This window comes from Lytechinus variegatus, chromosome 10 (assembly GCF_018143015.1).
Source record: "Lytechinus variegatus isolate NC3 chromosome 10, Lvar_3.0, whole genome shotgun sequence".
Lineage (NCBI taxonomy): Eukaryota > Metazoa > Echinodermata > Echinoidea > Temnopleuroida > Toxopneustidae > Lytechinus > Lytechinus variegatus.
Genome location: NC_054749.1, coordinates 14,677,906 through 14,689,930, shown reverse-complemented (window position 1 = coordinate 14,689,930; position 12,025 = coordinate 14,677,906). Strand labels below are relative to the sequence as shown.

Sequence of the window (12,025 nt, the reverse complement as noted above, 5' to 3'; positions counted from 1 at the left end):
GCATTTTATTTTCTTCCTTATGTTTCCTAGAACAAAAACATACATCAATATAATTCATTCATGATCGTGCACTGTAATGATAATGAACAATGGAAATATATTATTTGTCATACTTGACCTTTGCGACATATATGCATAGAAATCAAAGGAAGATAAATTGTAATCATGTATGCCTACAACTAGTGCTGCAGCCGAACTTGGCACTTCCGAACCAGACCGAACCGAACGCAAAGGCCTGGTTCGAAAGTTCGGTAAAAAAAATTGCTGAACCCTGCCGAACCGAACCTGAACATGTCGCCTGACTTGCAGCACTACCTACAACTCTTGTTTTCTCATCTCATTACATGCATTAATCAAACTCAAAGTATTTTTGCCAAGAATATATACCATACGTTATATTCAAGTGGCCATTCTGTACCTTGAATCGGTATTCAAAGACATTTTCGGTCATACAAATTCTTGTTCTTGTAAAAACATGAAATAAAAAGTGTGTTTTTATCATTATGACCTTGAAAACAAACGTTACTAAAATCACTTGCAAAATAATGAAAATCTCATTCATTATTCAGTCAGAATTCCTTCACACAAATTTCAAGCTAGTCGCTAGCTTGCGACTAGCTAGCGGATAGCTTAATAAGCTTGAAATAGGCACGCAGAAAAAAACTAAAGCGACCTTTTTATAGCGAGCATGTACTGTTTGCTAGCTTAAAATCGCTTATTAAGCGGACCATAGCTACATGAAGCGGGTCACCAACTAGTCACTAGCGAGTTACTAGTATGCAGTATACATTTCCATAAGGATGTCATCATTGGGGACTGCTCCCAGTTCTCATGTGAATTTCAATATATACTATTTACTGACTTTCTGTATACTTCTATTAAGTCAACCTGTGTAGTAAATGTGCGGGAAATCAATGTTGATGAAAAAAATTTACCAGAATACTCTCCAGCACTTATCTTGTTCTAAATCTGTGATTTTGATTGTAATTCATTCATGGTTTTCATTCTAGTTTCAAGCAGGAAACTGCTCGAATGCACCCAAAGAAAATATTCCTGCCTCCTTTTGTTGACAACAAATGTGTTGCAAAATAATTGCTATCTTGTTTTCTGTGTTTACTTGAGGCCTTTGTCTATTTTAAGAATGGATTCCACATAGCAGGCACTCTTGTGCAGAAATGACATCTGTGTGCATGAAAACAAACAAACATCTACAGTGGTAAGGATCCATATGGATGATCATTATGCTTTATATTTTCAACACATAATTCAGTGTTTCATTCATAAGTGTCCAAGAAATAAATCTGAGCTTCACATATTTCAAACTTTCAGTATTTTATTTTTTTTTGTTCAGATCACATTTTGATTGTGACAGAAAAAAAATTCATTACAGATCACCAAAATTTTGTGAATCATAGCGAAGCATTATTTTAGAATTTCATAGGATTCAGAAATGTTTAATACAGAACAGACTTGCATTAGAAAATTTATGCAAGAAAAAACTAATAAAGCAGCTAAACAAGAGTGCAGCAGCCATTGATTCTGGCTTTTGATAGAAAATATTAAATTGCTGAATTTACAATGGACAATATGGAGAGAAAGACAGTGTAGGGAGAATGCATACTGTCTGAAATGCCAGCTTAGAATCAGAATGTCTACAGACTTAACAGAGAGAGAAAATCATTGGTTCTGAAGGCTGATCCTTTACTAGAATGAGACAGACCCAGATCACACTACAGCCGGAAAAGCAATCAGGTTTCTCTTTTTTTTTCATTTAACATGCTATCAACACGAAAAAGTGGGCTAGGCCTTGGCTTGCCTTCTGAAGTAAGGCACAATTTAGTCTTTGGATGGTATGATGTAGCATGTAATTGGTGAGTACAGCGTTGATAAAGTGTATGCATGGACCTGTGTACTGTCCTACGAGCTGCTATTGAATAGGCTCAAAAGCCTCGTTTTTATATTCTTGTTTCCCCTTAAAATTCAATTAACATAAATCAAAATAAAATTTCAATTTCCACATGTATTCAAAAATCATGATTAGTATAGGCCTACCATATGCATTTATACACAAAATGTATTCCAAGTGAGATCCCTCGTTGGTGAAATGTATTGCTTCCCAAATGACCCATTGAATGAAAATGTAAGACAATATTTTAAAAACTTGTTCTATGCTATGAAGAAATTAAGCTACATGTACATGTATAAAATAATGGTTGTTTTAAATCCATACCTTATCATAATAAATGCAGCCAAGTCTTTTATTTAGACGTCATATTCTCAGCCTGGGACGCTAATAATCTGACTACATATAGGAATATGATGATTTATATTTTGGTGTAAACCACAAATGTACATATAATTTACCAGTGTGATATGAATTCATTCAATTTACCATTATTTATTATTAACCTTCTTTACACATTTGATTTATCTTTTAACATTTTGCCAATGTTTACACATCAGAAGTACAATACACTTTCAAGTCTACATGTAGTTAATGAATTATTTTTCCACCAATAATACAATCGAAAATGTACAAGTAGTAAATACATGAGGATAAAGATATATTCTCTACGACATACTGTATACACTTTATTATGTCCATGAAGAAGCCAATTTGCTTCCCTACGGCTTGCAAGCAAGGAAGCAAGCAAGCAGTCTACTGCGCACTGCTGATCAAAACACAAAACCCGGTTGGGCATAAATAAGCTGGTGATGTCATCTCGGTGCATGCATAACTGCACTTATCACTTTGCAATAGAGCACTGTGTGTCACGACTGCCTCTATTGCTGAGCATACAATGTCGTAGGCACAGTCGCACACTATACAATGCAAGCAAGTGCAATATGGGCGTGTGGATAAATATGGGTGTGGATACTGGGTAGGTCAATCCTGATTCTTTTCATGTTGTACAAAGAAGCATTTTGGATAAAGGTTGAAGTTAGACTGTATTATTATTTGCCTTTATACCACATGAACTTTTCTGAAGGATATTTCCAACAAGGAAGATTGTTTAAACATGTGGGCCTACATGTGACACAATACAAATCAGATTATTTCAAAGAACTATTTTTATAAAATGTAGACTTCATATCCTGATTTTAACTTAAAAACTGGAGTAGAATACATGTAATTCATATTATAATACTTTAAAATGCAAACTGAAAATTTGATTCTGAGCCTGCATATTAAAAGACTTCCTACATGTACATAATTTAGTGCTGACCCTTTATCAAGCTTTAGACAGGCTTTTATCTTTGCATACTTTTGTGTGTTCTTCATCAAAATATGTTAAATAAACATTTTGCAAGGCGTTTTTGGAAATGAAATGGGTATGTGTGGCATTAGCTATGCTAATGAAGCACATGTACTTTAATACATGTAGTGCTGAAATGAATGTTCCATATGATTATTATTTCTGCATAAATCTGCAGTAATTTGTTGAACCAAAGTTCATTCATGAGTGTTATTCATCTATAAACTTTTTATCAATTTTTCTGTTACATAAACTTGAAGTATCTGAATGCGAAAAACAAATAGCTGTTTGCAGGGGTTTGATAGACTATCACTGCAAGTTTCTGAATAAAAACCAATGCCATTTTTTTGCTGAGTTATTTGTCGTACGAACTTCACATGAATTCCTCCACGTATGAAAGATCATGCATGCACTTCCTGAAACAATAGCTTGCAGCTCTCAATGGGCACATCAATGACATGGTTGGGGATTCTTTAAAGATCATATAGGAGCTTTGATCTTGTGACATTGAGCCTTAGGAACCTGTTCATTACATCACCAATTGGGTTGCTCACATAAGTCACAATAGTAATTTAGGCAAACAAAATAAAATAGGTGATACAATGATATGAGCACATAAAGACCAAAGGCATCGTCTACATATGTGCAATGCAACATGGCTGCGGATGTACATGTATATATTCATATTTTGATTTTTTTTTTAATATATTATTAATACGCAATGTGACTGTCCCTGTCATTGTAAATATGTACTTCATGTGTATTATGTGTTTGAGATGGGTGATTCAATGGTAAGACCAAAGAAGACATGGAAGAAACAGGGGGGGTTAAAGGTGATTGTGGCAAGTGTGAGGTGAAACCAGCCACCCTGTTACACGGAACAAAACCAGATTTCGAACTTTGGACATCCACAACATCTGCCCCTCTTGTAAATCTTATCCTCTGCCCAAAATGAATTTCCTCACCCATACCTATTAAAACCCTATAGATCAATGTGATATATCAATACACCATACAATAGAAACAAACAGACCATGTAGGCCTATGCAATGGCTTCTTCCCATTCAATAAAGGATTAACCAGCACAAAGCCACTTAATCCTCTTGTATGGTAAGCTGTCATTACATTCTAAATGAACTTCACAGGGGGATTAACAGGTCAAGCTTACTGAACAGTCCTCACCTGTACAATATATCACATTAAAGATAAATAAAAGTTATAGAAAAAGATCTCAAAATGAACTGAATCCAATGAAATTACCATCCAAGTGTTTGTGTGTACATATAAATGTAATATGTGCTAAATATAGCTCTGGAAGAAAATGTGTAATTGCTGAGAAATGATCAAAATAAGCACGGAATTCCACCAAATGTTGCGTATTTTTGGAATCAATATTAATACACTGTCCCACATATGCTTTTCTGTGTTAGTAATTATCAGAATTATCGATTTTGAGCTAAGATTTCATGATTTTACAAAGATAGGTTTACATGTACATTAATGTACCAGATTTTGATGTATATTTTGACAATTAACCTTGATTTAAAACTTTATCATGAAATATTTGTTTGCTGCAACTACTGTCTTTCACCTTTAACTACATTCATCTACATCATATCCACATCCTTCTTCGCAATTTATGCATGAATTATAAACATCATTTGCAATAAATAATGATTTATAACAAAGAAAGAATGCAAGCAGCCTGATCTCTTCCAGAAAGAACAATTACAAAGCAATGTAAGCCTGCCTATATATAGGCTACTGTACATGTTGTAGTCTCAAGTTAACTTGAAGTTGATGATGGGACGGATGGAGGGGAGGGAGGGGGTGCATGATGATGTGTATTCCAATCCAACAATCAATTGTATTAACATGTAGGTCCTCAATGTAGAAGTGGAGATGTGATAGGTGCCAATCTGGCCAAGGTCAATGTATTGCAATATAAAATCTTTAGACACTAAAAAAAGCAAATTTTGCTTTCATGAAAAACTTTTACATTCCGGATCCTATTTTCTTTCTCTAAAAAGGTAATTTTCCACATTTTACACATCTATTCTACTGTTTACGTACACAAAAATGGTGTGAAGCAAAAATACTAAAAGCATAAAGTACAGGATGGTCGCATTTGTATTTAAATAAAAAAAATGGAAGGAGTAAAGCGCCTGAAGAGGAATCATAATGCTAAATCATACATAAGGATTGACATTTCCTGCATGATTTGAGGCACAGCAAGCAATTCTGCCTGATCACACCATTTTATCTTAATACCACAAACACAGTATTAGACAATCAAGGATGTATTCCTGCTTCGTGATACAATTTTTCATTAATTTACAAGTTTCAGCATTTTTCTTTGGGTAATACTGTTTTCAAGTATTGTTCACACAACGTTTTGTTTTATCAAAATGACCGATACATGTACTTAGTTTACAATAAATTTATTAACAAAACAAATGTAATAGCTAATTATCTTCCTGAGAATATTACTGGTTTGAATCTGGGTTCAGGAATAGTCTAAACTATGTACTGTTGAATGAAGATTATTGATAATCCGTGGGGGCACAACAAGCCCCTCATATTAATAACATTCAAGTTTCTTCTTTTTTATGGAAATATTTAGTTGTACCATGGACCTACAGAGTAGCAGGTCATTGGTTGTACTATTATTGGTCCACAGTAAAAAATAAAAATAAAAAAAGTCTGCAATTCAAGACTACCATGATTTTACTACAAAGTTTATTTGAACATCAAGTCAATGAGTACATGAAAACGCACAGAGTATGATTCATATCCAGTTCACAGTCGGTTTGCACACACGACACTAACGATCTTTCACCTGAATTATCCTGAGACAAACAGACCCCATTAGGCATCTATGACTAATCTCAGAGTGCTGTGATTTTATCACAATAGCCAGCACTTGCTTATAATCACAATCAGAGAACAGCTTCAGGTGATGATATTCATACTTACAGAGGGGTCCTATTTAATATCAAAACACGATCGATCCACAGACCTATCTCATGAAGCTTGGTTTAGTAATGACAAAAATCTTTATAATACACTTATGATATGAGCCAATCAAATTCCATGATTTACATGATTTTAGGAGCATTTAACGGTTATGATTTAGCCTGATTTGCTTTTCCCTTTTGAACAAAACTGAATAAATGCTTGCTATCTCCTTGATTTCAAAGTATAAAGAGCTTTTGCTTTATTATTGATAATTTTTATTCAAATGTACCTGAATCTGTACTGCACCCTTAGATATTAACAAGTGAATTTAATCTATTAAAAAGTTTGGAAACATTTTAATTCCGTTGGTTTTCAAATGCGTCTGTCACTGATCATTTCGCATGTACGGTAGGGTCTTTGCTTTCCACTATAAGGATTGCCTTCATGGATGTGTACAATACTTGTAGGTAATCACTCAGATGACAAAGATAAGATACAGAGGTATACACAACATGAACTGTAATGGTAGCAACCAGAACTTACCAAGGTAGATGTCTCCAAAGGAGCCACTGCCGATCTTGCGACCAAGCCGATACTTATTTCCAACTCTGAGCTCCATCCTTTGCAAAAAAAGAAAATAAAGAGAGAAAATTGTGTGAAAATTACAGGGTCAAAACAATCATTGAATGAGAAGATCAATGCAATTACATACTATCTTTCTGGTAACTATCATAAAGGAAACTGTACATCTAACACTATCTAGAGACCATACGTATATTCTTTTCGCTTAGACATGTGACAGCCCTGTCTGATCTCCACTGATCTAGCAACTACCAGTGCAGACTATCCGGCAGAGATCTTTCTTGATAAAGAAAGTATCACCGCACAAAACAGTGTACAGTAGCAGTGATTATTTGGAGATTTTGGGGAAAATATACCCGAATCCAAAGTTCCTATCATGTTCGGAATGTGAAAAACTGTATTTAATTTATGATGCTACCTTGACAAAAAGAATGTTACAATAGATAATTCACGGTTTATATCCAAAATGTCAGGTTATAAGATGCTATTATGAAATGTGATCTCAACCATCTTTCTTTTTTATTATGTATTTCTGTTTATTTTAGATGAGAAAAAAGTTCAAAATTGAGTCTAAATTTTGCAATTTTTGTGAAAACATTTAGATTTCAATGTTTGTAAATTATCCACTAATAGAGACCCCCAAAACATGGGTTGCCATCAGCAACATTCAACAAAATTACTCCCCTTGATTTATTGCTTCCATCCATACAAATGGTCAAGCATAATTAAATTCTTCTGAGAGATCTTCTTGGATGGTAAGACTTTTGTCAGTGGCTCCTAGCCATGTTTGTTTAATATATTGAAAGTAGTGTTTCATTTTGTGTAGTGTTGTTTTAAGTTTTCACCGATTGCATTTGTTTTGTCATTTGCACAGCGCTTTGTAACTTGTGAAAAAGTGCTTAATAATAAGTAATTATTATTAATTATTAGATATTAAAGGCAACGTAACAGTCTGGGGATAATACATGTAGTTTGATTGTCAGGGGTCCTCTCATCTTCAGAGACAGTCTCAATGACAATGGGGAAAGTACACCCGAATGATCAATGAATCTAGCCATTAACCTTACACCAAGCTATCATCGATGAGAGAATGGCCATTTCAACTTTTGACGCATTATTCTGGTGGGCTCAGAATGATGTTCCACCACACAGGAGCATATCGTCCGAGCAGCTCACTGAACTGTTAGAGAACACATAAGCGGGCTGAACTGTTTGAAGAATGCCATGGCCAGCAAAGTGACTGGACATGACCCCTGGCCCTTTGGATATTTTTCCTATGAGGAATCCTTCAAGTGTAAGGTTTTTACGATCTTACCTGCCAATTTGGACAAGCTACATGTAGAAAGGCAAATATCAGCAGAGATCAATATCTCTAGGAGCCTCGTGACTCCTAAAAAATAAAAGATATTTCACTCTAACGTGTGCTTACTCTGCATGGAGCCAGGGATTGCGTCCCATACATGTGTGTGTACTGCGAAAAAAAATGAAATGTTTGCCCCCGAGAATTCTGCTTTCCTTTAAAAAGATCTAGCCTTAAATCATGTAAATGGGTACCTCAAGTGATGTTCGTGCAGGCTCCACTCCACTTCACTCCCTCTACTCCTAACCAAACATCAAGGTCCAAAGCTCACTCTGATACTCCCGAGTGGCAAAGGTGGGAAAAAAATGCATATTTATTGTAAAAATCCAACACCAAAACTAGCTTTAAAAGAATGAGGTTGATTTCTTACTTTTCATCCTAATTTCACTCCATATACATCCTCCAGTTAGCCTCAAAATTGGTGATTTAGAGCCAGCATCGAGTTCCCCACACATACAAATAATTTCACTGCCGATTTCAAAACATCGCATGCGCATGCATGAGGGTCCGAGCTCGGAGCCTCCAGCATGCAATGTTTTAAAATCAGCAGCGATTTACTTATACATGTGAGGAACTCGATGTTGGCTCTAAATCACCAATTTTGATGCTAACAAGAGGATGGATATGGAGTGAAATTAGGATGTTGAAAAGTAAGAAATTAAGTGTCTTTTTCTTTTTAAGATAGTTTCGGTGTAGAATTTTTACAATAAATATTTTTCCAACCTTTGCCACTTGGAGTATCAGAGCGAGTTTTGGACCTTGAGGCCGAGGTTCGGATAGATGTAGCGGTAGTGAAGTGGGGTGGAGCCTGCACAAACATCACTTGAGGTAGTATACAATCTTCATTTCGACATTTATGATATTGATTCCATTTTTAAACAAAGAATTCATTAAAAAATTACAAAAAAATATCTTGGAAAAAAGGGGAAGACTGACTTGCCGCAACGTTAACGTTGCCACCTTGTTCTCTTTGGTCTTTTGCCAAGTTACAAAACGCACATCCTCTGATATGCGCAAAAGCCGAAAGGAACTCTTTTACTCTTCCCTCAATATCATTCACACAAAAACAAATAGGCTTTTGACCTCAGTGAGACAAAATCCTGTTAGGGAATATGTATAGTCAACCAAAATTAAATCAGTGAGAGCTTATTACAAAGCTAAGGTATCGTTAAATCTTAAGTTTCAGACATCGTAGTCTACGATGGTAGGCCTAACTCTGCTTTGTTCTTGGTGTCTACTTAATATTAAAACCCTATATTATTAGTTTGAACGGCAAGTCTCCAAAAAGAGTCCAATGATTTTTTTTATATTGCATGCTCTCCTTTCCTCCAATATTGTCAGAGAGAATCTTCAGATCCAAATGCAATTTTGGTTGCACGCCACGCCTCTAAAACAAAGTTACTGCCTGGCCCCTGTGCTTGACAAACTTAGACCAAAAGCTTTGGTCTCTGTTATGTTGGTTGTTCAGCTGAACTCTGTTGGCTTCACTCACCAAATACAGAGACCGAAGTTTTAGCGCGATCTGAAAAGGGAACTCAATGGCCATGTGTTTATGTACTTAAGATCGGATAAAACGGGGAAGTGAATTTGCGCGACAGCCAAGGTAAGTCACTGTTTTTGTTCCTTTTAACTTGATTTTTCTCCGTTTTTTGGCAATTAATGCCAAGAGGGAATATTAATATGCATTTTGGTTGTTAACTTTCAAAATTTTTATTCATTAAAGACAAAAATTGAAGAGCCCCGACAGGGGATTTTGCATTGCAAGTCCCCTAATCACCTAATGGTGGCTGCACGATTGCGAGCCGTCTGTGTAAGAGGAGAAATAACATTAGGCCTAACAAGAATAAAATGTTAAAAACTCCTCGAAACAGACGGCTGCCAGCTGTCTAGTTTCATACAACCGAATCCCAATGTCTGTTTATGAATTTCAAGTTCAAATAGTCTAAACTAGAAAAAACATTAGACCCTAATTTAAAGGAAAAAAAACAATGAACATGATGAATTGAACTTGATCAAGTTGATGAACACATTCATTCAGTCATCATAATCATATAAAAACATTACAAGGTAAACAATCATCATTCATTATACAAATGATGCCGATGATTTCGAATAAACCAACATATAGATTATAGACCCTATATCATGAATATCGTTCAGAATATCACACATACATGTATGATAATGCTGTTGTGTTACTGTTACTGTGCATTGGCAAATCAGTCTATCCAACTCTGTCTAGCATAAACAGCTGGGCCAGCTTCGTAGATTGTCGTCGTCGCTACACAAGAAAATGGACACAGCAACATAAACAACAAACTGCAATCTCTCATTATAATGTGAATCTTACCTTCACCACTTTCCGAATCACAAAAATATACAACTATGCACGTTTGACAAACATCTACGAGTGTCATGAATTGCTTGTTTCTCTGATTACTATTTGGTGAAGCTGGGGATGGTCCCGATTGTAGGAGGATTTTCAGCTCCGGCTCGCCGGTTTCGCCATCTTTCGCAGAAGTCGATCAGTACAGTACGAAAACATGTAATGCTTTTTAACTGTAGCTGGCGCTAGACTTCTTGTCATGAAAAACATTTGCAAATGTAAATAAAATGAATGCGTTTTCATGATTTTTTTGTGTGTTGTTGTTGTTGTTGTATTGTGTATGATTTTTGTACATGTTTATATATATAGTTTGTTCTAATTATACAGTACACTGGTATCCTCTCTGACCAAAAAGTTATTCATGAATCCTTTCTCATTACATACAATATTTGTGATTGATAATGAATACCAAATTGTGTCTTAACATTATCCGATCCCCGGATCCGATGTAATGACATTTTCCGAAATAGATACCATATTCAAATTTGAAACTTCCAAGATTACAACCAATTCTATATCCAAATATTTATCACAGATAGAAAAAAACTTGAACATAAAAAACACAACCCAAAAACAAAGTTAAACTAAAAAAAAATCAGTTTGAAAAATTAAGAAATGATTGGACATCAAAAACATATTGTACTGATATTCTTGTAAACATCCCAAGGACTTAAACTTCTGCTGTTTGGTGCAAAAATATTGATGAAACAAACCGAAAATTTGATAACTTTTGAAATAAAAGGCCATAAAAATTATGATGGGGTGGGCGGGACTTTATCATCGGACCCCCTCATTGTGCACTATATCACACGCATCTCTGTTCTTGTTGATTTCATATCTCTGTGGATGTGGATAATACATCCTATTGCCTACTGCGTGTGGGAGGGGGCAGGGTTCTCCCTATTTTAAAAAAAATAAATGGGTTGCCCCTGTTCTCTATTTATGCACACCAGTCATGTTCCGGGACGAATTAAAATAAAATGAAATAAGTCAACAAGAAAAACTTCAACTAGAACCAAAGTCGGAGGAATTATAAAATATATAAAAATAGGCCATTAGGCATCATGCATGGCAAGCAACCAGTAAATCATAATTCAAGATGGCACTGAATTTAATTTATCCTTTTTATCATTTCCTCTCCGCCCAATTAATCATTGGAAAATATAGGTTGTGTTGCAAACTAGTCATAGCATGCAATTCTCATAAAATGCTGGGAAAACTACTGGTAATATAAGTACCTACCTAAGCCCTACATCTATCTATCTATCTAATCTATCTATCTATCTAATCTATCTATCTATCTATCTATCTATCTAATCTATCTAATCTATCTATCTATTTATCTAATCTATCTATCTTTTATTATAATGCAATAAAGTACTGGAACTCTCTCCCTAATCACATTAAAGCGATCAGAAACTTCGCAAATTTTAAGAGAGTGCTATTACTTAGCCAATGAGTATGAGATACTCGAACAAATGA

At 35.2% G+C, this 12,025-nt stretch overlaps 1 protein-coding gene across 3 annotated transcripts in view; it reads right to left on the bottom strand.

Moving 5' to 3' along the window:
- Nucleotides 1–10,692, bottom strand: part of LOC121422311 (casein kinase I-like) — a 64,700-nt gene extending 54,008 nt beyond the window's left edge. Inside the window, exons 1-2 of one of the 3 annotated variants that reach the window (XM_041617265.1) lie at nucleotides 10,508–10,692; nucleotides 6,759–6,835 (exon numbers count right to left, since the gene is read on the bottom strand). In XM_041617265.1, the coding sequence (XP_041473199.1) occupies nucleotides 6,759–6,834 (76 nt within the window). In that variant the 5' untranslated portion in view covers nucleotide 6,835; nucleotides 10,508–10,692. The remainder of the gene's footprint in view (nucleotides 1–6,758; nucleotides 6,836–10,507) is intronic. The other 2 variants (XM_041617263.1, XM_041617264.1) reach the window with 2 other exon arrangements.
- Between the last annotated feature and the right edge of the window lie 1,333 nt (nucleotides 10,693–12,025).